The sequence below is a fragment of the Myxocyprinus asiaticus genome, chromosome 43 (genome assembly GCF_019703515.2).
Source record: "Myxocyprinus asiaticus isolate MX2 ecotype Aquarium Trade chromosome 43, UBuf_Myxa_2, whole genome shotgun sequence".
Taxonomy (NCBI): domain Eukaryota; kingdom Metazoa; phylum Chordata; class Actinopteri; order Cypriniformes; family Catostomidae; genus Myxocyprinus; species Myxocyprinus asiaticus.
This window is the reverse complement of record NC_059386.1, coordinates 16,447,174-16,474,555: the sequence shown is the minus strand read 5'-3', so window position 1 is coordinate 16,474,555 and position 27,382 is coordinate 16,447,174. Positions and strand designations below refer to the sequence as shown.

General features: G+C 38.2%; 1 protein-coding gene across 3 annotated transcripts in view; it reads right to left on the bottom strand.

Moving 5' to 3' along the window:
• Nucleotides 1–27,382, bottom strand: part of LOC127433168 (Kv channel-interacting protein 1-like) — a 73,147-nt gene that overhangs the window by 3,814 nt on the left and 41,951 nt on the right. For 2 of the 3 annotated variants that reach the window (XM_051684869.1, XM_051684872.1), the window contains exon 2: nucleotides 4,431–4,555. In XM_051684869.1, coding sequence (XP_051540829.1) covers nucleotides 4,431–4,555 — 125 coding nt within the window. Of the gene's footprint in view, nucleotides 1–4,430; nucleotides 4,556–15,108; nucleotides 15,378–27,382 lie in introns of those variants that run through there. The other variant, XM_051684871.1, reaches the window with a different exon arrangement.

Sequence of the window (27,382 nt, the reverse complement as noted above, 5' to 3'; positions counted from 1 at the left end):
TGTTTTTTTTTGGTCCGAAGAGTCCACATTTCAAAAAGTTTTTGAAAAACACAGCTGTCATGTTATCCGGGCAAAAGAGGTAAAGGACCATCCAAGCTGTTATCAGCGTCAGGTCCAAAAGCCAGTGTCTGTGTGGGCCAGGGGTCTGTGTGGGCCAGGGGCCCATGGCATGGGTAACTCGCACATCTGTGAGAACACCATGAATGCAGACAGATATGTAAAAATTTTGGAGCAACACATACTGCCATCCAGCACCATCTTATCCAGGGACGTCCCTGCATTTTCCAGCAGTACAACTTCAAACCACATGCTGCCCGGATTACAAGTGCATGGCTGTGTAAGCAGAGAGTGTGGGTGCTAGATTGGCCTGCCTGCAGTCCTGACCTGTTTCCAATAAAGAATGTGTGGTGCATTATGAAGCACACCATCCGGCAACAAAGACCCTGTATAACTGTGCACCTATGTGATGGATGAATAAGGGAAAATTACACTTTCTAAACTTAACAAACTTGTTTCTTCAGTGCCCAAATGCTTAATAAGTGATATTAGAAGAAATGGTGATGTTTAACAGTGGTAAACACTCGACTGACCCATCTTTTTTTGGAGCGTGTTGCAATCATCTGATTTGAAATTACTGTACATTTAAAAAAACAAAAAACAATGAAATTCACAGGGTAAAACATCATATAATGTGTAGTTGTAGAGCTTTCAATATAGCAAAGGGTGATTCTAATTTACAAATCACTAATTTTTGTTTTAGCATTTTGCATACTATCCCATTTTCTCAGAATTGGGGTTGTATATCTATAATTAGATTTTTACTAGTTAAAATGTTAATTCTTGATATCAGTAATGGAATTACTACTAGTGAAAATGCAATTTATTCAGAATTATTTAACATATTAAATATATTTTATAATTAATTATCACTAGTTTTTTTTCCCTGCTAATCAAAAATAGAATTTCCACTAGTAAAAGTTGTAATTTTTCATATCAGTAATTTCTTTGTTTTTAATACAAATGTCCACCTCTGTTATCAACAATTGAATTACAACTAGTAAACATGCTAATTTTTGATATTTGTTAATTTATTTCCACATGTTAGATTTGGTATTTCAGATATCAGGAAATGGATTTTAGATATCAATATACTGAAGAGTAATTAATATCTTAAAAGTCTTTCTTACTAGTTACAGTCACATTATAGATATCTGATATTAAAACCAAATTCCTTATAACAAAAATTTGCATTTTTACTTGCTTTAAATCATTTGTTGATATTAAGAATGGATATTTGTACTAGTAATATAGTGTAAATACTGATATATATATATATATATATATATATATATATATATATATATATATATATATATATATATATATATACACACACACTAGCGGCCAAAATTTTGGAATAATGTACAGATTTTGCTCTTATGGAAAGAAATTCGTACCTTTAGTCACCAAAGTGGCATTCATCTGATAACAATGTATAGTCAGGACATTAATAACGTGAAAAATTACAATTTGAAAAAAAATGTTCAGAACTTCTTAAACTACTTCAAAGAGTTCTCATCAAAAAATCCTGTCAGTTAGTCCAGATACTTAGGTGACATTTCACCCCACGCTTCCTCAGGGTTGGGGAGTAACGAAATACATGTAACGGGATTACGTATTTATAATACAAAATATAAGTAACTGTATTCCACTACAGTTAGAATTTAAATCATTGGTATTTAGAATACAGTTACATTCAAAAAGTATTTGGATTACTGAAGAGATTACTTTGCATTTTATTGCCATTTGTTTCATTTAATATTTAGTCCTTTCAGATGGAAAACATTTATACATATAAATTATGCGATCCAAAGAGCGTTTGAACAGCGGTGAAACACTTTCTTTGATGTGTTACATTCATATGAGCAGACAGAGAAGTAAGTCTGAAGTAAGTTTGGAGCAGAAGAAATAGAAATAAACCTTGTGTAAATTGTCAGCTTTACGCTAAGCTAAAATGCTATTTCTAGCCATTTTACATGCACACGTTACCAGGCATGATCATATTTTTTTATCAAGAAAATTCATGTTGGATCATAATTTCTTTTTTTTCTAGTAAGACCTTTGATATTAGGGCAAAAATCATATTCTTGATAATAATTTTTGTATTGTTTTCCTGTAAAAATATCTAAAAATCCTTAAAACAAGATCAATTTGATTTCTCTTGTTTTAGAAACAACATTGCATAAGATATTTAGTTTTTTCAGAGAATGTATTTTTAACATGTGTATTTTGTCTTACTGTACTGGCAGAGTTTTTATAGTCAAAACAAGTGAAAAAATCTACCAGTGCTGAAGAAGTAATCCAAAGTATTTAGAATACGTTACTGACCTTGAGTAATCTAATAAAATATGTTACAAATTACATTTTACAGCATGTATTCTGTAATCTGTAGTGGAATACATTTCAAAAGTAACCCTCCCAACCCTGCGCCTCCTGTAGCACTTGTCATAGATGTGGCTGTCTTGTCGGGCACTTCTCACGTACCTTACAGTCTAGCTGATCACACAAAAGCTCAATGAGGTTAAGATCCATAACACTCTTTTCCAATTATCTGTTGTCCAATGTCTATTTCTTTGCCCACTCTAACCTTTTCTTTTTGATTTTCTGTTTCAAAAGTGTTTTTTTCTTTGCAATTCTTCCCATAAGGCCTGCACCCCTGAGTCTTCTCTTTACTGTTGTACATGAAACTGGTGTTGAGCGGGTAGAATTCAATGAAGCTGTCAGCTGAGGACATGTGAGGCATCTATTTCTCAAACTAGAGACTCTGATGTACTTATCCTCTTGTTTAGTTGTACATCTGGCCTTCCACATCTCTTTCTGTCCTCGTTAGAGCCAGTTTACCTTTGTCTTTGAAATCTTCTGTTTTTTTGGCAACTTCAAGCATTGTATAGCCTTCATTCCTCAAAACAATGACTGACTAATGAGTTTCTAGAGAAAGCAGTTTCTTTTATGACATTTTTGACCTAATATTGAGCTTAAGATATGCAAGTCTATTGCATACTGTGGTAACTCAAAAACAAACACAAAGACAATGTTAATACGAACCAAATAGCTTTCAGCAGTTTTGATATAATGGCAAGTGAAAGCTATTTGGTTCGTTCTTAACATTGTCTTTGTGTTCGTTTTTGAGTTGCCACAGTATGCAATAGACTGGCATATCTTAAGCTCAATATTAGGTCAAGAATGGCATAAAAGAAACAGCTTTCTCTAGAAACTCATTAGTCAATAATTGTTTTGAGGAATGAAGGCTATACAATGCTTGAAATTACTCAAGGATAAGGTGTTGGAGTGATGGCTGCTGGAAATGGGGCCTGTCTAGATTTGATCAAAAATGACTTTTTTCAAATAGTGACGGTGCTGTTTTTTACATCAGTAATGTCCTGACAATACTTTATGATCAGTTGAATACCACTTTGGTGAATTAAATTACCAATTACCAGCTAAATCTGTACATTATACCATATATATATATAAATGATCATTTATAGGCTACTAGTAAGAAATAAATAGATAACGTATATTTGGAATTTTTAACTAGTAAGAAATTATATATTACCGATATCTGTAATTGCATTTTGAAAACAAATGAATGACAGATTGTGAAATTCTACTTGTGAAAATGTAGTTACAGATATAAAAAATTACAGCTTTTACTAATTGAAACTGCATTTCGGATATCAACAACAGGTATCTCTGCGAATAATTATGTCATTTTTGTATATTAAGTAGTAATGTTTTTACTAGTGCAAACCTACTCACTGATTTAAAAAATGAGCACTTTCACTAGTAGTAATTCCATTGCTGATTTCAAGCATTTTAACTAGTGAAAATTAAACACGAGATATCTATAATTCATATCCTGTACATAATTAAAAATGGTTGACAGTCACTGCCTTATAATGCTATACACAGGTTTTGAAATGGCTTTTTGAAGAAACAAATATGAGCTGCTGTGTGGGTGTGTTGCTGAGCATGACTATTTGTGTGTGTGTGTGTGTGTGTGTGTGTGTGTGTGTGTCTAATACAGCATCTGAATTCTGGTATTGTGAAATATGACTAGCTGACTATTGCTGCAGGCCAGTATGTAGTGATTAGTGACATGTTGGATAATGCAGAGAGAAACGATTAGAGTTTACAGAGTTTTAAAGACAGATGAGACACAGCAAACAGAACCACAGGGACTGTATATGCAGATGAGAGACAATGATTCATAAGGGAGGATATTGAGGCATAAGGATATATTACATAAACACATCAGCTTCTTAAAATATTGCAAAACATGTCAAAAGACATCTGAGGAAAGTAGAGGCTATGGGAGGGATAGGAAGGATGGATGGATAAAACTGGGCAGGGATGAAGGGAAAGCGTACATTTTTGAAGCCTCTGTAAAGGACTTGTAGCTCTTGCTTGGTGAAGTTTGTCTGTGCTTCAAGCTGCTCAAGACCCTCCGGCCGGTGACAGACCATCGTCATCTCCAATTCATCATCTACTTTATCTGGAGAGAGAGAAACAGAGTTTGTTTAATTCTGATAATTGGTCATTGCTGCTAATCTCAGGGGATTTTCGTTGCTGAAAGTGCTAAGTTAATATCAACTTAGATTTTCCCCCTAAAATAGAGAAATAACAAAAAAAAAAATAATGACAGATCTCAATTGTGTTTTTTGCTTCCTTTGGGATGGACTGTTGTGTTGAAACTCAAAAGATTGGACAAATGTACTCTGTCCTCATAAACCTGGATTTGAAGCAAACATAGCATGTTAACATGGTTTCTACTCAAAACAGTTTGGTGAGATTATGGGAGACATGGTAGAATTGTCATTAGTTATAGGAACGGACTGAGTCGCTATTTCCCTTCCCAAAAACCAAAACTCTACTCGAAGCAAATCCACAACATACACATGCACATCAAAGACTTTCTTTTGGTAAAAAAAGTAACTCGGATGACTCATTTGTCTCAAGACATTCATACACACTCACAGATTCATACACACTAGAACACAAAGCCCCCTGCAGGCCCTGCTGCTGCTGCTGTGTCAGCTCTGGAGAAGTGATTGATTTGTGGGTGGAGAGGCAGATGGGGTGATGGGGGAAATCTGCAGAACGAATGAAAATGGCCATGGATGGCTTAGAGGAAGACCTCAATCTTTCGCGGAACTCTGGAGAGCCATTACATCCCCGTATAAATGACCCCCCCCCCCCACCCAACCCCTTATAAATCCTCTCTCTGGTTTTCAAATGCACACACACATACACAGTTTAACCTGCCATGTTTCTTTAAACACACAAAGATATGCAAACATACCCAAGCAGGGGTGGTAATAGCATAATAGGTCAAAGTGAGGTGTTTTGTCTATGTTTAAGTTAAAGAAAAAAAAAGAAAAAAAAAAGAAAAAAAAAAAAGTTGATGTTAAAATACATTTCCTTTCCCAGGGTATACACAGAGACTATAAGCAGTTTGTAGGTTAATTTCCCTCAGAAGTGTAACACTGTGGTTCTGTGGCACTTTCAAAACATTGCTCTGTTTGTTTGAGCATCCTAACCAGCCCGACACAGCAACATTGGCTCTACCAATACCAATTACTTTATTTTTTTTAACACAAAGAGAGAAATTGTGAAAATATGTTGTGCTCAGTGATGTCATACAAAGGCAGTTTATGGTAACCACATCTTCAAGCTTCAAAAGTATAATTCAGAGGTCAGGGTTGGGAGGGTTACTTTTGAAATGTATTCCACTACAGATCTACTAACGTATTCCGTTAGATTACTCAAGGTCAGTAACGTATTCTAAATACTTTAGATTACTTCTTCAGCACTGGTAGATTTTTTTACTTGTTTTGACTATAATAACTCTGCCAGTACAGTAAGACAAAATACACGTTTAAAATACTTTCATGAATCCCGCCTTTATTGTTCCTCCCGCTCACCACCAGAGGGCTCCATCACCTGAGGATTGACTTTACACTCTGAACTCCATTTCCCATAATCCTCGTACCTGACACTGATTACCTGCTCACCCGTTCCTCATCTACTCAGCTATTTAAGTCTCACTCTCACTGGCTATCATTGCGAAGTCTTGTTTTGCCCAGGCTGACATTTCTGAGCATTTTCTAGTTTCCTGTGTATTATCCTTGACTGTTTACCCTGTTTTTGATCCGTTGCTGCCTGCCTACTATTACTGCCTTGTTTATCTGGATTTAACCTGTAATTGTCTGCTGCCTGTCCCGACCTCTTGCATGGTTATTGAATATCCCTCTGGACTGCCTCTGATATTACTACTGCTGGTGATTTATCTTTGCCTGTCTGTATTACTTTGTTTATTGTTATTAAAAGCTGCACATGGATCTCAACTCCGTTGACCTAAATATCTTATGCAGTGTTGTTTCTAAAACAAGATAATCAAATTGATCTTATTTTAAGGATTTTTAGATATTTTTACAGGAAAACAATACAAAAATTATTATCAAAAAAGATTTTTGCCCTAATATCAAAGGTCTTGCTAGAAAAAAGATATTATGATCCAACGTGAATTTTCTTGATAAAAAAAATATGATCGTGCCTGGTAATCGTGCATGAAATAGCATTTAACTTAGGGTAAAGATGACAGTTTACACAAGGTTTATTGCTATTTCTTCTGCTCCAAACTTACTTCAAACTTACTTCTCTGTCTGCTCGTATGAATGTAACATATCATAAGAAAGTGTTTCACCGCTGTTCAGATGCACTTTGGATCGCATCATTTATATGTATAAATGTTTTCCATCTGAAAGGACTAAATATTAAATGAAACAAATGACAATAAAATGCAAAGTAATCTCTTCAGTAATCTAACTACTTTTTGAATGTAACTGTATTCTAAATACCAATGATTTAAATTCTAACTGTAGTGGAATACAGTTACTTATATTTTGTATTTTAAATATGTGTTCCCATTACATGTACTGCGTTACTCCCCAAACCTGTCAGAGGTCTAATAAATAGTTGTATGCGACTCATGTCTTGTTCTGAAGGAATACGATAAGGTTTTGTGAGAAACAAACCGGAATCGAATGTATTATTTAGTGAAAATCTTAAGCGACCGTTGACCTCCTGTGCGCGTTCATGAGACAGACTGCACGCGAGCTTTAGAGCTCCTTGCATGAGAGCAGAGCGCTGCAGCCGCTCGCGAGGTGGGGAGTTCAAGCGAAAAACTTGTTTTGTTTCACTATTTCACAGGACCATCAGCAATATTAACAACAGAAAACACAACATAGCTGAACACAAACCAGAGAACAGAACTTACAAACATGTCTGAAGAGTTTGTAGTCAAAAAATAGGACAAAAACTCTGAATAACTTGGAAAAGATAACTTTATTGTGTGTTGTTTTGCATCTGGTTAGGACATGGTGTGACTTTAGCTACCTTCAGCCCCATCTCTCTGTTTGATTGAGGACTTCGGTTCAAGGCTGGTCTTAGAAATGCATCTATTTTTTGCCTAAAACTCTTTAGACCTGTTGTCTAAGTTCTGTTCTCTGGCTTGTGTGCAGCCATGTTGTGTTTTCTGTTGTTAATATCGCTGGTGGTCCTATTGAAGTGTGAACAACATCCTCCGTGGACCGCTCGCCCATAGTTGATGCTGCGAGCGAGCGACACAACATTATCCTCATCGTCAGAACCACCAAACATGATATAATGATCAGGCGGGAGGCGGGATCGTCCTTCAGAACAAGGGTGGTCCTTGAGCATAGCGTCCAGAGACTCATGCCCTCACACTGAGGGCAGCCTGTCTCCACGAGAGCTGCTACAGCATGGGCGCTGCCCAGGCAGCAAATGAATCTCTCGTGTTCATCGGATGGCGGGATGTGCTGCTCGCATACGGAACACTTGCAGAACGACATCTTGAAAAAGACGCATTGCACTCAATTGGCTCTTTTTTGATATATTAAAAAATATATATGAGAAGTATACAATATCTCCTGCCTGAACGCTGCAGGAAGCGGGTGGTGTCTCGCTGTTCAACGGCTAGCATCTGAAGCAAAGAACCCGTTCACTAAGAAGCGTCTTGGATGGGGAGGCAGAGAGAATCTTCGCCGGAACACTGCAGGGGAGGGAAGAGTACTCTTGCTGCAGTGTATCTCGACAGCGAAGTGGAGAGGGCTTTCAAGACGAGAGATGATGTCTCTGTCTTGAAGTAAGAAAATTCTGAAGAAATTCCACCTACTTATATAGGCCAACTGTGCACCTAAAGGGGCGGGGCTTAATCACCATTGCCAATCACAAGATTGACGTTATTGTATTAGTGCTTCAACTAGTTGTCAGAGAAGGAATTTCCCCATAGTGTTTGTCGCAATGTTGAGTGAACTGAATTGAAAGGGAACTGAAATAGAGGTAAAAGGGTCCAACTTGACCAAAGGGGACACAGATCATTTGAATGGAGACATCACACAAAACAACTCTTTGCAAAAATAGAAAACAGACTACAAGAGACTATAAAAGAGTTAAACCTCCATTAATTCTTAATAACAACTATTTAAAGGGGCCTCAGACGCGGAGGCAGCTGGATTGAGGCGAGTCACTATGCCACCACGAGGACTTAGCGCACATTGGGAATTGGGCATTCCAAAGAAAAAGGGGAGAAAAATCCAAATAAATAAATAAATAAATAACACCTATTTAAATGACTCCATAAATTCCCTTTAACCAGTGAAACATGATTTAATAATTCAAGCGCAAGGGATTATGGGTATTCCCAATAGCTTCAATTTTATACTCAATAATTTGAGTTATTAACACTTACAATCTTAAGTCTTACATTTTTAAGATAAATAAGTTCAAGGAGCATAGATATTTGACTTGTGAGCCCAAAACATGACATTTCAAGTAATGTTTAATTAAGACAACTTCAGGCTCAACCAATAGTATGAGTTTGGTGCAGGACTACCTGTAATAAAATGTTAAGCAGGGAATCGATTAGATTGTCTGAACAATGAGCGTGTTTACATACACTGATTGTGCTTCATAAGCTGACAAAGTGTAAAGTCATGTTAACAACTTAAACAGTGTTCTTTTAAGGTCATGAACAGTTAAAGCAAAAAATGTTTATGAACTAATAATCTGCTTTTTACTTGTAAGAAAGTGAATAAAAGTCTTTGTTGTTGTAGCGCCTCAAGTGTAGGAAACTGCCGCGATACGTAAAAAGAGCCACGTAAAAATCATTTTGCAAAAATGTAGGTATTGTAACATGATTCTGTGAGACCAGGTTGTAGATCTTTCTGGTGAAGCTGGTAGAGAAACCAGCATACAAAATTCTGCATATGTTTGGGTTTTCTCTCATTTGTTTCTGTTCTCTTCCTAAGGATGTTCAGTCATCGGGAGATTTCACTCAAGTTTGTCTACACTGATGATGCTGGTTTTGTGTGAGCTGAATATATCATAGCTAATGCTAATCATGCAAATGCTCTTCTTCCCCACTGGCTCCATGATTTTCTAGATTAAGAAACCATTAATAAACTAATCCACATAAGTTTTTGTTTTGTTTGTGAAAATTCCACAGCCAGTAGCTGTCAAGCCTCCATTTTGCCAAAAGCAATTTTCACTTCCTCTATAGCCTCTTAATTCCCTTTAAAACCCTGTTTGCTTCTAAACTCTCTCTAAAAGATCTCTGACATTTTCAAACAAATCCTGGCTCCATAGAGAAACAACTTTATTCTGGTTGACAAGCTAAACTGATCACGTCAAACATAAACACATGAATCTGAATAGAATTATCACAACACTCCCAGACAGTGTCTGATCCGTTTGATAACTGTGATAAAGGATGTAACAGATGCATCTATAACCAGATGTGAAGCTTCTGATTGTCCAAGAAAAAACGCAAGCCTCTTACTTCCTTACTGCATAAGTCTTAATTATCACCTTCCCTCTTTTTAACACCTGCAAACTGATGTGACAGTGAGAATGGAAAAGAAAGGTGTGAGAAAAACAAGGCCAATGAAACATGGATTCCTATAGACCTGATCACACAGGGGACAAAACATTCCTACGCTGACATTTAGTTTTTAAAGAAAGCAGTCTTCCTTTTTTTATATACTTTATCTGACTAGGAAAATTGTATAACCAATACGATATGAGCTTTTGGTCAAGTTTTCAGAGCATTTCAAAGTGCACAGAGAATGCAATAACTGAACTCAAAGCATACCTGCAATAAATAAATAATATAGCAACTTTCCCTGGGAGTCTGGACAGAACTATCCTGCTTGTCCTACATATGTTTGTCAGTTGTGACACCTATTGTATGGGAGTGAATTTGATTTTCTTTTAGCCTGATGAATATTTGGTAAGTTCTTGGTGCAAATAGATCTTGGTAACACTTTACATTAAGGTTATCTTTGTTAAGGGTTTATAAAGGGTTCATTAATTACCAATACCTCAATTACAAATGGATTATAAATCACTGATATGTGGTTATACAGTAACAACATAAATAAAAAGGGTGACTGCCATGCAATACTTGATATAAATGCACTTATTCAACATAAGTAACCAAGTTGCACCATTCTTTTGACATCAATGTGACAAGTAAAGTGACAACACAAGTGAGTCAAGACATTACATTAATTAATATAAACACAAAGCAGCCTGTAGCAAAATGGCACAAACCTTCCTTTTAATCTCACTATAATAATCTAGTTTTGCTGCATTGGGACATAAATCATGAATTAGAGCATTTTATGGTTTTGAATATAAGTATGAATAAGTGTACTTATTAAGCATTTATAACATAAGTTAAATTGCTTACTATTTGACAAGTATTTCATGAAAGTCCTTTTTATTCATGTTGTTATAACCACATATCAGTGATTTATAATGCATTTGCAAATGACTTATTAGTAGGGCTGTCAATCGATTACAATTTTTAATTGAATTAATTACATGGTGTGTCAATTAATCAATCTAATTAATTAATTAATCACATACATAAACATTTGCTGAGAAAGCTTCTCTAATAACAATAATTCAATATATACAGCGTTCCTTTAAAGTCACGAAAATGTGTGTGTGTGTGTGTGTGTGTGTGTGTGTGTGTGTATATATATATATATATATATATATATATATATATATATAAAAAAGAAAAAATAATATTCAGATAATTACATTATTGTGGCAGAGGAGTTAAGCACAAGACAATATAAAAAGAGGCTTTAGAATCTAATGTATTGTTTATTTGCATATTATGCAATCATTGGCCTACAGTTCACAGCAATCCATTTCGCAACTGAATTTATCAATCAGTCCGAGATTTATTATAAGGGCTTGTCTAATGTACACATGCGTCAGATGGATGCTTTTGGAGCATCTCACTTTGGTTGCGCCATGTCATAAACATACCATTTTTAGGTGTGTCAAGTTAAACATAGTTTAATACTTAGAAAAACATGAGAAACTTGAGATCCCTAAATTCGGATTTGCATACCATCAATCTGTTTTTTGAACGCAAGAACATATCCTTGTGTTGTGCTGTCTGCTGAAGGGTTGGTTTGTTCTCAATATAAGCTGCACATTGCCTATACAGCTGAGGTTTTGCTCACTGCCCCCTGGAGAAAACAGGTGGTACTTCAAGATTGAATTGCTCAGCAATCTTCCTTATTACGGTCCAGGGACATGATTAATTGCGTTATTTTTTAATATAATAGCACTGAATTAACACATTAAATTGACAGCCCTACTTATTAGTCATTAATGAACCATTTATAAACCCTAAACAAAGGGAACATTAATGTAAAGTGTTACCTAGATCTTTCATCTGTGATTTGTTTCACATTTTCGTTCCACATGTGGTGTGAACATGCTTTGAGAGAAAGACAGAGGGATGACAGAGCCTAATGATGGGTCTCTTTAGCCTCAGCACTTTAAAAACAAAAACAACTCAAGCGGAAAAGCAACAAAGCACAGTAGGAGGCTGCATATTCTCTTCTTTAATCTCTCTCTCTCTCTCTCTCTCTCTCTCTCTCTCTCTCTTTAAAGCTTAAATCAGTGGCCATGTCCTTCAAAACACACTAAAATAAACTTTACAGGCACATCCTCCACTCAGGCAGCTATTACTGCCATTAGAGTGCTTCCTCCAAAATAGAAATGGAACAAAGTTAAAAACAACAACAGCAACAACACACAGCTTCTTGTCTTCTTGTTAAATATCTTTTTTTCATTGATTTTAGAACTTAGATTATTGCTGAGATGAATGATGAAACTATTGAGCTCACTGGAAAAATCACTAGCCGCGTTTTCACTATTGGGCCAAATGAGGGCATGCTAGAGCATGCAAGGGCAAGTTGCGTTCCCACTGTCACTTCCAGGGCTTCATCGTGCCACCTCTGGGCTTTATCGGAGCCAACAGCCAGTGGCCTTTTGCCTGCCGATACCCATGTGCCAAAGAAGACCAAATGTGGATTGAGGCGGGGTCAATATCAAAGGTTAACTCAAAAGCGAGTTTCGCTGAACTTGCCAGGTTGTGTATCCAGTGCACAACGGTACAGTTTCTGGAAAAATAAAAACATTGCAGGTACAACACAAATCCGTTAAAATGCACAATGGACAAAGTGGTGCCCGAAGAAAGAACATTCCATAGTACAAGATCACGGACTGTGTGCTGGGACATTGTCCCACTGTTAGTGGAAAGACCACTTGGGACACCATGGCAGGTACAGTCAGTGAGTTGTCAACGCTAACTTAACTTGCTAGTTAGCTAATGTTTACAAATGACATAAACTTGATATTGTAGATAACTAGATAACATGATACCTCAGCTTGACCTTCTCTCTTGAATGTGAAATGGGCAGGGTTTGTGACGTTGTCACCAGGGCTGTGTGTTAAGGGCGGGTTTGAGGGCAACGCTGCAGGGCTACTGGCCCGATGGTGGAAATGCAGATCGATTTTAGTCTCGCGGCTCGAGGTTATTGGCCCCAGCTGGCCAATTGATAGCCCTGGCCCGATAGTGGAAAATGACTACTGATGACACTGTCTGTTGCAAGCAAATTGCAAAGTAAATTCTGAAGTGCAGTTATGAGATCAAATGTAATTGTCAACATTACTTAATATTCACTAACAATGAATAATAATAATATTGCATAGATTAGATAGTATATATAGACCAGATTGTTCACACAAAAACAAAAATTCTGTCATCATTTACTAATCCTTTTGTTGTTACAAACCCATATGACTTTCTTTCTTCAGTGGAACACAAAAGGAGATGTTTGGTAGAATGTTAACCTCAGTCACCATTCACTTTCATTGTATGAAAAAAAAGAGGCAATGAAAGTGTGACTAAGTCTAACATACTGCCAAACACCTCCTTTTGTGTTCTTCTGACAAAAGCAAGTCATATGGGTTTTGAACTACATGAGTATGTGAGTAAATGTGATAGCTGAATTTTAATATTTAAGGCAAACTTTTTTTTTAATTAACCAATGTAAAATTATGATGCATTAATGTATACAGTAACTGATTAACATATGGAAACTTATTGTAAAGTGTTTACCAAATTACAGTTCTTACAGAACCATGGTGTAAAGGAAGGCAATATCATACAGAAGACAATGACATTGGATGCCTGCTCTTGACGTCACACTTAACAATCTATTACCCTCTAACAGGTAATTTACTTGAGCAACACGTCCACATTCTATGCAGCTCACCATAGGGAGCTGCTCAAGATCACAGTGATCTGTTAAATCTATAGGTTAAGATGTCAAAGGAAAGTGGCAAATAGCGAGCTAAATAGCAGGGGTCGAATATTCATGAGTAGCTGCTATAAAGACAATGCTAATCACTGGTTACTGTAGCTCTAAACTCCTCCTCATTAGGACTCCCCCTCTCCAAATATATTTTAGTTAGATTTTTCTTTTAAAAAAAAGACTGATGCATCAATGCAACAATGCATGATGCCAGTGCCAATGATATTAGATTTTTAGCAAATAACGACCTTAATTTTGGTCTGTTCATCACACAAAGCTATCATATGGTTTCAGAGGACTTGGAATGTAGTCATATTTTCATAGCCAATCCTTGCATCCTGTTCACTGAAAATTCTGCAAAATAACTTATTTTGTGTTCCACGGAAGAGAAAGAAAATCATAAAGGTTTGGAACGACATGAGAGTGAGTAAATGATGAAAGAATTTTCATTTTTGCTTGAACTATTCCTATAAGGTATTAATGATGAGATCTTATGCATTTGTAAAGAAATTTGATCAAGGCAAAGCATATGTTTGAACTATATAGGGCTCCTGTGTTTATCAGACTCTTTCTCTGATTTGCCTTGCAGCTGACCTCTAATGTAGTGTAAAGTCTGTTGCAGGAAATCCATGCTTCTTGATACAGGAACTGCCAATAAATGGATCAACAAATAAATAAGCGAACGAATAAACTACTGATGTCTCTGGCTAATTTGCATCATTCAAAATAACGTTTGATTCAGGTGGATTGATCGAGAAAAGATGCACTGCTCTATAGTATTTTTGTATGTAATATTGTCCTTGCTGCTATGTCGATCATAACATCCCATCATCTGCTCTCTCATCCCTTACAAAGCTGTCTCCATGACAACTAAACCACGGCGCATGTCAACAGGAAGAGGGCTGATATGTTAGCAAATTGTTAAAACACCCGGTCACGAACAAAACAGCTATGCACACAAAGATGTTGTCGAAGATGTTTATCTCTGATGTTGTGACGTAGTGCCAGTCTGCATATCGCCTTCTCTCAACCTTGCATTGGTTTTCTCCTTTCTCAGTTCATTAGTTTAACATTGTCTGCTCATAAATTGTCTTGTCTGTGAAATGGAACACAATGCATTCATCAGTCAGAACATTCTTTCTTGTCTTTGCACATTCGCTCAACATTTTTAGCATTGTACTCTTTAAGTTAGCCATTGTGTTATTGATTTAGCACTGTTATTGATAGTAGTGCTTAAAAACTCTTGGTGCTTGCCAGTCTTTCTATTATAGAACCCTATATAATTAATGCATCAGAAGTCAGACAATCTCTTTTAATCTCTCATTTGTTAACATACCTCTGTTTGGTTGTCTTTGTCTTGTCTGCAAAGTCAATGTACCCACTACAGCTCCCATGTTGTCACCACGGAGACAAGTGTGTTCAAACTAATAAGCGTTGAATCCGCCAGTCTGTCTCTTTCTTTCTTTGTTGAAGAGCCTTTTTTTGAAGAACCTGCTTTTTGTTTCCTTCTCCACTCTTCTCTCAGTTGTGAATGAATGAATGAAGAGAATTTGGAATTTTCTTGCTAAAAGCATATGGTTCCTTCCTTGATGCCCCACCCACAAATTTCCCTCTCTCCTCTTTCCCTCTCTCCCTTTGCTTCTTTCTCTTTGCTCTTGCTGTTGCTCTTTCTTCTGCCATGTCCTGTTTGTTATTCAGTGTTCAGGAACTGTTGCTGTGCAGGCAGGTTCAGCATGATAAGAAGCAGTAGGAAATGTGTGTGGGGGGATGAAGTGCTCCTCAATTTCTTCCTCTGTCTCTCTAATATGCACACAGACATCCAGCAAGCAGATCTCTTCCTTATGGAACTCCAGTTTTTCACACAGCTAAAATTTGGCAAGATGATGACTTTCCTTTACACCCTACTGCTCCTACACGCACACACACACATTGGTGCGGCTATCATTATGATGACTCTCTATAGACATAATGATTTTTATACTGTATGAACTATAGCTTCTATCCCCAAACCCTAACCCTACCCCTAAACCTAACTATCACAAAAAACTTTCTGCATTTTTACATTTTCAAAAAAATATCGTTTAGTATGTTTTTTTAAGTGATTTGAATTATGGGGACACTAGAAATATCCTCATAAACCTCATTTATAGCATAATACCCTTGTAATTACCAGTTTGTAACCTAAAAAAAGTCCTCGTAAACCACCCAAACATCCCCCCCCACCCCCACGCACACACAGCAAATGAGTTGTGGGATGACTAAATGTAGTTTCATCATCCACTGTTCATTTCCAGTTACGAGCCTTTGTATGTACACATGTGCATCTGAATATGCCTGTGTGTGTGTTCGCAATTTATTGACTCAAAGATAAGAATGTTTCACGGATCAAGTAGTCTTTGAAACAAACTAATTGTGAGTGCGTACTATGCACAGATGTGTGTGTTCTTTTTGTGTACATTGACAATTTTAATGAATGCATTGCAACATGACCCAGTATATATTCACATCTCCTTTCATATTCTCCCTCATTAGTGTGAAACCCACCTTACAAACTTTTCCAATTAAAGAGACATAAACAGAGATAAAGAAAGATGGAAAGTTATTGGAGAGTAAAGGAACTCAGAAAGAGAAAGACAGCAACTATAGAGGAAAATAAATTGCTGTTGGGGAATGTCTTTCTGTTTCTGCTGTTGGGGAACTTTCAAATCAGCAGGTCTGTAACCTCATTAATAATACATAAAAGATGAGACTTCAGACAAGCATTGGGCTGGCAGTGTGGAGAGAACTTGAAGGTAATGAGTAATTACATAATATCAAGCCTCAATACTCTTACGCAAATCCTGCAGGACTGGCCTGAAAACCATGCCAAGGTATCCAGCGATATCCTCATTCTGCCAGATAGAAATCTGCACTTCATCACTAGAACTCTGTCTGCACAAAACAATTTCAATCTCACTAACGCAATACCTAGAGGTTACACCGTCACACCTGAGGTCGTATACCACCTGCCTCATGCAACACAGATGCATTGACACATCATTTAAAGGAATAGTTCACTCAAAACAAAAATGCTGTCATCATTTATTTTGTTCCAAAACTGTATCAATTTCTCTCTTCCGTGGAACACAAAAAGAGTAGTTTAGCAGAATGTTCATGCTGTTCTTATCTATAAAATGAATGTGGAAGATTATTTTTACTGTCAAATTGAAAAAGGACAAAAAGCACCATTAAAGTATCCTCAAGTAGTCTATTTGCATACTGAGAACTTTATTATGAACACCTGTACACCTACTTATTCATGCGATTATCTAATCAGCCAATTGTGTGGTAGCAGTGCAATGCATAAAATCATGCAGATATGGGTCAGGAGCTTCAGTTAATGTTCACATCAACCATCATAATGGGGGAAAAATGTGACCTCAGTGATTTAGACTGTGGCATGATTGTTAGTCCCAGACGGGCTGGTTTGAGTGTTTCTGTAACTGCTGATCTCCTGGGATTTTCATGCACAACAGTCTCTAGAGTTTACTCAGAATGGTGTCAAAAACAAAAAACATCCAGTGAACGCCAGCTCTGTGGATGAAAATGCCTTGTTGATGAGAGAGGTCAGCAGAGAATGGCCAGACTGGTTTGAGCTGACAGAAAGGCTACCGTAACTCAGATAACCGCTCTGTACAATTGTAGTGGGCAGAACAGCATCTCAGAATGCACAACTCATCGAACCTTGAGTCGGATGGGCTACAACAGCAGAAGACCACGTCGAGCACTTTATTAGGACCATAGTGTTCTTAATAAAGTGCTAAGTGAGTGTATTTAAATACATATCAAGACCAGTTTTGCTAAACATCAAATATCATTGGATCTCATGTCTCATCATCGACACCAAACGAGATGTGACGCATCTTGATGCGCCATATTTGAACAACATGATCACATGAAAAATCAACATGTTGCTTCAGAATGTTCATGTACTCTGAAAGTATAGTTGATTTTTATATTAAACGTACTAGATTATAGAAAAGAACTAACGTAGAAAGCCTGGACTGTGTGTAACCTAGGAAAGGGCATTTGAAGACACTGAAGTGCTAATGTTGCAAGAATGCTCTGTGCACTCAGCTGTATGCACAGAACAATGGTACTGAGTCATGAAAGTACGCAAAGTTAAAAGATTGATGCAACTGATAATCAAAGTAACAGATATGCTCAGATTATGATGTATTATTCATTAAAAATGTATATTTTCACAATAAATGAATTTAAAAGGTTCTTTTTAAAAAAGGAACCAACAGCCAGGATTCCACCATTAAAATGAAGTCAGAGGCTCTGTGAAATAATGGTGGCGAGCTGAATCTATTTGATACAAAAAATATTAAGAAGGCGTAGGCATGAAGTAATGCTAGATAACAAACTGGATAAGACAGGAGGATTTTGACCGAGCAAGTCAGATCTCAGCTGACATCTTGGGTTTGTTGTTTTGCTCAATAATCTCTAACCTTTGACACCTGGAACTCCTGCCTTTGAGAGTTTTCTTACAGAGAGGGGAAGAAACGTTTTCCACGCTCCACAACATAAAATTGGCGACCACGAAGGGACTGGCACCGGGCCAAGGGGAACTGCTGTGCACTTTCCTTGCACTGACTGAACAGACTCACTGGCGCCAAAAAACCTGAGGTAAGCATTTTGCTTAAATGGTGTTTTTGTGCAGTCTGTTGCAAGGTTTGGCCCAGGTGGTAACTCTAACCAAGGCCTTTCCAGTCTTGAACTGAATTAAATGACTAATTGGATTAAATAGAGAACTGGGTTCCAGTTTTCAAAAACTATGCATGCAAATGTAAATATGTCTTGTAAATAAGTTGAAGTGCACACAAACTTAGCGGATACCGCTCTCAGTGGAGCACCAGCAACGAAGGGGAGCCTGCAGAGACAGAGGCCCCTGAGCTGGTAGAGAAGTAGTGAGCCCACTTTGATGGTTGGCACTGCTTGTCGAGATAGCAATATTGAGAGAGCTGAATAGGTAAGTTTGAAAAACCTATGGATACCGCACCCCAGGAGACTGGAGGTGGGCTGAATTGGTAGGTCCTGCGGATATCGCACCCCAGGAGTCTGGAGGTGGGCTGAATTGGCAGTGTTAGAAAACCTGCGGATACCGCAAGGTGCAGCGACACCAGTTAATGATAAGGAGCCCACATAGATGGTTGGCCTTTGACCTGGCTGAGACACAGGGAGCCAAAATTGGATGGTTGGCCTTATTCTCAAAATAGCGCTGCATTTTGGGCTGCATTGGCTGGCACGCAAGAGGCATGGTCGCCCAAGAGGGGCATAGTGATAGTTAAGATATTTGGATATTTCAAATTATGTGCTGAAGATTATAAACATGTTTGTGTTGAATAAGTTGCTGTGAATACATGTATTGCTTGTATTTTGTACAAATCAATTATATTGATATTGCATGTTGCCTGCAATTGTTGATGTGTTTATGTTGATTGTATTGTGCTTATGCTGGCTGCAATGTGTTATGCTGTATGTGTATGTGTGAGAGCAGGCTGTTGATATGTGTCCATGTAACTGTTTTTCTCATAAGAAGTGTGATGTGAAGAAATAAATATATTAGGCTTAGTATTACAAGTTATAGATAAATGATAAAGATTATAAAAGGTTAGAAATAATATGAAGCATTGGTGGTGTTAAATATCTGACACCAATCATTATAGGTAAGGTGATTCAGATAATAAACACATTTGCTGAAAAAAGGAATGAATGATAGTAAGAAAAAGCATCTGTTTTTCTCTCTCTTTCTCTCTTATACAGTGGGAGCATTGTAAAGGCTGCATTGTATTCAGGGGAGCTCAAGAGTGAAAAGGCGGGGGTTGAGTGAGGCAGATAGAGTGAGTAAGAAAGGGGGGCAGTGAGCGAGCACAGAAACACACAGAGACACAGACAAGGTTTTTTCTCTGTGTTTCCCCTACATAGCAACCAAATGTGGCAGCAAACTATTACTGATTCTGAATTACAAAGCTTAAAGAAACAGACCATTCATAATTTTGCATTAAGAAGCGACCTAATGTGGAAGCAGACTCTTTCTGACTTTGACAAAGAAAAACAGCTCAAAGAAAAAAGAAAAGAACAAGAATTAGGAAGACTATTAATAGAAACATGGGGGGAATTAGTACTCAGTTTGGAGAGAATCTGATTACATAGATTGTACAGGAATAGATAAATGGGATCTGACAGAACAAAAGAAAAAAGCATTTATGCAAAAATTGACTACAATCACTAATTTTGCAGGAAATAGAAAGGGAGTGGCCGTCAATAGATTGGAGAGCCATAGTGGATAAACATTTGACCTTTGAACCATTGGTTCACCACCTAACTGGACTTTTTATGTTGAGTGCTTCTCAATTTTGGCAATTACGTGCAGAAGTAAAAATACCAATTGACCCAGTATATGTGCCTTATATCAAAAAGGACTCAAATATCCCATGGCCAAAAGGGATACAAAGAGTGACCATCTTAAGTGGTGGCTTCCTTTGGACAAGCATAGACATACATCCAGTGCAGTGGAAGAGCAAGGTGTTGTTTCATAGCAACAACAATGGCGAATTTACACCACTTTGCACAACAAATGGAACAGTGGGAAAAGTTAATGTAACAATTGTCGTAGGCAGAGATCCAGAGCATAGCCAACAGCTGTGAGTGGAAGTATATGGGTGTTAAAACAAAAAGAAATAACAGCAAGTATTCATTGAAAATAATGAGTGATTTATATAGACACAGACGAGGGAAAGGGAGAAAGAGAGGAAGAAGAGGAAGGGGACTTTTAAACAAAGTGGAAAGGGAAGCCGTGATTGACTTCCTTGAACCTTTTCATTTAGAATATTGTGATAGAAGTGAACTAAATGTTCTATAACTGTATTGGGAGGGTGTCAAGTAGAATTAACCCCATATCTCACTTTTATGCATTGGGTAGGAGGTGTATCTGCTATAGGTCGTTGGTTTGCTGCAGATGAACTTTGGAGTTTTGACATAATTAGCCTAAGAGGAGACATTATCTGGATGCAGAATAATTCACATTGGCCAATGTTAGATGAAGAGGAGGAAACACCTGTAAAACCATTGAATAGACAACAAATAAATGCTATTCTGAAATACTTAAGAAAGACTAATAAAATACATTAGCAATTAAAACAAGTCCTCCACACAGCAAAAGCCCAGGGGAAGTCAGGGGTCAGATACTTTTAGTGATCCTCGTCTGACCAGCCTGGTGAAGACTAGTTAAGGGTAAACACGAGCTGGGGTTAGAGAAGTAAGTTAAAAATACAAGATACACTATCATAATAAAAGTAAGCAACAATGACATCAACACCAGTAGAACAGATGTGCTCAATGTATCCAATATGTAAAGACATCATAAGCTGTCTAGCAAATGGGAAAAAAGAACAAAGGGCTTAAACAAAAAATGGCCAGCAGAGGGAACATTTGATGTGGCTATGTGTAGAGAAATGGAAGCATTGATTAAAAATCACAAAGAATAAAAAAATAAGAATAAAAAAGAGAAGATAAGAGAGAAAAGAACAGGATGTGTTGCAATTGTTTAAAAATCATGGGATAATATTAATAAAAGCTGAAAGACAGACAAAGAGACCAGCAGATGATAAAAGTGAAAAAATAGAGAGACCACCTCCTTATGCACCACCTCTTGACCAATCTGTGAAACAAATGCCTGCTATATCAGGAACTGTAGAAATAAAAGGGAACATAGACATCAAAGATGACAGTTCTGATAGGGACAGTGAAGGGGCAAGCCTGAGAGAAGACATGGGCCACATAGCTTCAGAAGGTATGGAGACCCTCAACGCCTATCAACATGTGACCTCAGCCTTAGCTGAAATGCAAGAAAGACAAAAAAAAGAACAGTGAATGTCACAAAGACAATCAGACCTGTGTTCTGAACAAGGAACAGAAGAGGAGGAGAGACCAAGGGCTAGAAGTACACCTAAGAGCGACTTAACAAAAAAGTTAAAGGCACTGGAGCAAGAGGTATTAGAGGAACAACTAGCTAAGGATCAGCAAAAGAGAAGAGAAGAAAGCCGTAGATCATTCTCAACCAGCCCTAAGAGAGAATATAAATATGTCACAGGCAACCTGGATCTTGAAGATGTTCCAAAAGAAAAGCCAAGTTGGTCAAGAGACCAACAAAGAAGATTGGTAAGAATAACAAGCATACATCTCACAAGTGTATACCCAAGCAATGTGAATCTGTCCAAAGAATGGTTAGACAGACTGAGACTGCCCAATGACCAGCCAAGAGGCAGGGATATGTTTGATGAAAAGCAGGACTATGAACAGCAATTCAGAAGATATCTAAGCGACATGCAACCACACAGTGAAGAGCAGCAACAACATCTTATGGATCCAGACACCCCCAGTAAATATACCATACAAACACAGTTGCCAATTTTAATTAAAGGAACACAAGGGCAGTATGTGCCATGGGCCAATCAGGACCTTGATGGACTGATAGCTCGCCTTCCAGACATCCACGAGGGGGCTGGAAAATGGATTAGAGTTGTAGAAGAAGAAACAACAGGGAAGCTCCTAGTGATTGGCGACATCAAAGCATTATTGGCCAAATGTTTAGGGGGATCCAAGATGAATGAGATCCTTAAAAATGTGCATCTAAGAGGAGCAACTGATGATACGAAGATGGATGGATTTGCATTTGACAGATATCGTGCTGACATGTGGGGAGAATTGAGGAAGGAATACCCAACACAAATGGATCCAAGATCTCTGAAAGGCGAACCAATAGGTGAAACTGAAAATCCTACAGCATATATTCAAAGACAGCTAAGAAGATGGAAACAAGAGCTGGAGAAAAACCCAGAAACAGACCCAGTCATGACTACATTATTCAGAACAGCTATAGTGGATGCTATGCTAACCCCAGTGAAGGAAAATCTGGAAGATGTAGTTGGACTGAACTCCAAATCACACAGAGAGTTCTGTGAACATGTGACTCATGCTGTAGAACAATACAAGAGAAATTCATTCAGACTGAAGCATCAAGAAAGAGAACTACAGAGAAAATGAACACAACTGCAGTTTGAAGAATTAACTGGGAAAAAGGAGAAGATCCAAGCCACAGTCAAAGAGAAAGAAGAACAATCAGTGGTAATGGCTCCTGTGAATGTGCCTGTCTCTGCTGCCCAGTCTTCCCTGGTATCACCTGTACCTGTTATGCAGAATACAATGTCACCAGTACCTGTTGTCCAGAACACAATGTCACCAGCAGGACAAGTGTCACAGCCACCGCACCGCTTGTTTCTATGTGCAACCAGAACAACCAGGAAACTGGAACAGACTACAACAGGGAGGAAGAGGAAGAGGTAGACAGAACAGTGGCCCTAGAACAAATGGCCCACCAATAATATGTTGGTGCTGCAATCAGCCTTGACATAACAGAAGAAATTGCCCTATTAATCCATGGCAAAGCGGTCAACCCCTAGTCCAAGCAATGCCCCATGGCAGCAAGAATACCAAGCTCCAACACCAGGTCCACTCAATCCATGGCGTGGACCACAGCAGGGCTACTGAGGCTGCCCAGAGCTTCCTATGGGGAGGGGTCAGCTTCCAACGATATCATCTGATGCTGATCAAGAACCTATGCTGCAGGTTAAAATAGAGGGCAAAACAATACCAGTCATGCTAGATACTGGAGCTAAGTTTACATGTATAAATCCAAATTATGCCTCTCACCTCCCCAAGTCTGGAAAATATGTAAAGACACTAGGATTCTTGGGACTCACACAGCTAATTCCAATGACAGCTCCAGTTAGCATAAAAGTAAATGACGCAGAGATCAAAATTCCCATCCTAACATCAGAACAAACACCTGTCAACTTGTTAGGGAGAGATGCTATATGTAAAATGAATTTACAGATTTGGTGCACTCCAGAAGGTATTTATATAGACAACAGGGGCATCAAACAAATGACAGTCACAAAGTTCCAAGAACCTCAGGAGCCACAAGCAAACATATATTGGTTAGGAGATGTAGGAAAGGATGTAGACAAAATAATAAACAAATGGGGAATATACATTAAAGAACAGCTCTGTGATTCATTGTACCATAATATATGATTCAGAAAGGGACCCAGAGCTTGAAAAGAAATGGTTAAATAACACCAAAGGACAAGAAGTGCCTTTGAGTTCACAATATATGATTGTAGGGCCAGAAGGTGCAGCACTACAAATTGAGAAATGCAACTTTATTGAACAATGGTTTCAAGTACCAAATTCAGTTCTACATGTTACCTTATATGTAAGTAAGGGAAGTCAGGCAAAAGATTTAGGATCAATGATGAAAAGAGTGGAAAAGAAAAGGTGGGAAGCCACAGAACATCCTTTAATATTTGAATCTGCAGATAAAACATGTCTAAAAATTATGTGTTACACTGGTAAGGAAGGCATTCCAATGGTTGTAGTGACTACTAAAGAAAAAGAAAAAGTAGAGTCAAGAACAGTTGAATTAATGTCAGAAATGGAAAAACATGTGTCTGCTGAATTGTGGTCTCAACATGATACAGATGTAGGTCTGGTAAAATCTGCTAATCCAATTAGAATCAAGCTTAAACCAGGAGTAAAACTACCAAGAAAACAACAATATCCCTTAAAACAGGAAGTAGTAGAGGGAATTAAAAAGACAATTGAGGGATTAAATAAGGCAGGGGTGTTAATTGAAACAGTAAATCATTGTAACACGCCCATATTACCAGTTACCAAGGCAGATAAGTCAAAATGGCGCTTAGTGCATGATTTAAGAGCAGTTAATGAGGTAACAGAAGATTGGCCTGCTGAAGTTCCAAATCCACATACGCTGTTGACTAATGTTCCACCTGCTGCCAATTATTTTACTGTTACTGACATATGCTCTGCTTTTTTCAGCATCCCTCAAGCAGAGGAAAGCATACCTTCTCAAATTAGCTCTGACAATGGTTCAGCATTTATTCAAAGAACAGTGAAAACAGTGATATAACAGTTGTGAATAAAACAAAGGCTAGGGTGTGTCTACCATCCACAATCCCAGGGCATGGTAGAAAGAGTGAATGGAACTCTCAAAGCTAAGATCAATACAATTTGCCGTGACACCAGACTCAATTGGGTAGATGCTCTACCCCTTGCATTGATAAACTATCGCATACAGACCAATAGAATCACTAATCTATCACCACATGAAACGCTAACAGGCAGACCCATGCCAGTACCGTACTTGAGAGGTCCTAATGAAGGCCCACCTTTAGAACAACTACAGATGGAGTTAAGAGCCTACATGAGACAATTAACTGCTATACACTAAGCTATTCATTCACAGGAACAGAACAGGGGGCCCAGGCAGGACAAAGAAGCACCGTGTCCAGTAGTTCCTGGAGATCAAGTTTATTTGAGAGTGTTTAGGAGAAGATGGAATGAACCCAGAACAGCAGTACAGGTAGAAGGTAGTACAACATGGTATCATTTAAATCACTGCACTAGGGTCCCTCAGCTGAGGTTACCAAGACCAGCAGATCAGAGAAATAGAGCAGAAGATCAGGAAGATTTAGATATAGAGTCTCCTGAAGCTGAAGGAGAACCTGAGACCCATGACCAGGAAAGAACTGAACAAGAGGAAAGCCCAGAGCAGGAGGGAGAAAGTAGTGATGCTGTTACACCTCATTCTAGGGCAGCTGAGCATGCTGGAGCTAGAGATGAAGTACAGCTGCAGGAGGATGTACAGCAGCCAGTGGGGTCAGTACTGGAGGGTGAGGAAAGTTCTGCTATGGATCTTGGTGTTGGTACACCTACTGCAACGACTTCCCCAGACCCAGGGTCTCCCAGCCTCCACTCCCCATGACTCTCCAGTGACCACTCCCCAGACTCAGAGCAGGCAGGGCCTTCTCAACCTTACTTCTCCCCAGGGCCAAGAGAGTTTCAAACAATCGACTTCTCAGAGCTTGGTGATATCCACTTCCATTAAGTCAACTCAAGGTATGCCAGTAAACAAATCTAATAAAAGAAGGTCTTTAAATGCAGAAGACTATGAGGATCCATATGGAGGAATAGATTATCAATCTATCAAATTGCCACTGCCACTACGACCTACTAAGGAAACACATAATCAGACTGCAGAAGAATTAGTAGCAATGCCCAACAATGACACAGATTATGGGACTGATTTAACATTGTCAAGAGAAGAATTATTAGAAAGTGCACAGCATAATAATTGTTTCAAATGGGCAGACTACACAGCAAAACAATCAGGAATGTCTAACTGTCTGTTATGTTCACCATCACCTTTGAAAGAACTTATGGTAGTGCCCAGTCCCCATGATTATACACAATGTGCACGGCATTATAAACAATATTGCAATGCAACAGGTCAAATACCTTTCTGTCCAGCTGAGTGTTTGGCCATATTAAGCAATCCAGCCTTTTATTTATTTTATGAAACCAATGGGTGGGGAGATGAATGTAAAAGCCTAGATGTCCGTGTGCCTGCAAGCAAAAGAAACAAACCGGTAGCATATGTAATAGACCCCGGATTTCAATATGAGTGCTTTAGTAAATTAAAAGGACAGGTCAATGTGGGTAGATTTAGAGGCAACTGTACTGTAACCTGGCAGCTGGATGAAAACCTGCATGAGTCCAACACAAGCCTCTATTTTACAATGTTTGTAAGGGTCAGACCGCATGGAACAATAACAGCAAAACCACTATGCCCAACGAAATCCAGGTGGGACACTGAAGGAATAGTAGACCACACTTTGATCACTCCTGTGATAAAATTAAATGAAAATCAAACAGTAGCCATAGCAGATTATTTTTGGGTTTGTGGTGGGAAAAAGTTGAGGGCTACGTTACCAGAGAATTGGAAGGGAATATGCACTAGAGTAAGACTAACACAAGAAGTCACTATGTTGACATGGGACCCGAAAGCCTCTGACATCCTGACTGCATCTAGCAAAACTGTGCAAGGCAAACATAGAGTGAAAAGAGCATATCAGCCTGACCCTAATGTAATAATAGATGCAATTGGTCAACCAAGAGGAATACCACAAGAATTTAAGGCCAGAGATGAAATAAAATCAGGCTTTGAGTCTATATTTGTGTGGATAACACCCAACAAGAATGCAGAATGGATCAACTACATTTATTATAACCAGCAGAGATTTATTAATTACACTGATGAAGCACTGAAGGCCTTAGGTGACCAATTAGCTGCAACCAGCAAAATGACATGGCAAAATAGACAGGCCCTAGACTGGCTATTGGCAGAAAAAGGAGGGGTTTGTGTAATGTTTGGAGCTGACTGTTGTACTTATATCCTAAATAATACAGCTCCTGATGGATCTTTTACCATAGCCATGAAAAAGCTGAAAAACTTATGAGAGGAAGTGACTGCCAATGCTGGAAGAGATCAACATGTTGGCAAATGGTTTGACAACCTATTTGGATCCTGGGGAGAATGGCTTACTAAAATAGGAATAATAATGGCTGTAGCTATTGTTATTTTTGTGGTGTTGTTGTGTTGTGTTGTGTTGTGCCTCTACTCAGATCAATGATGGCCAATGTTG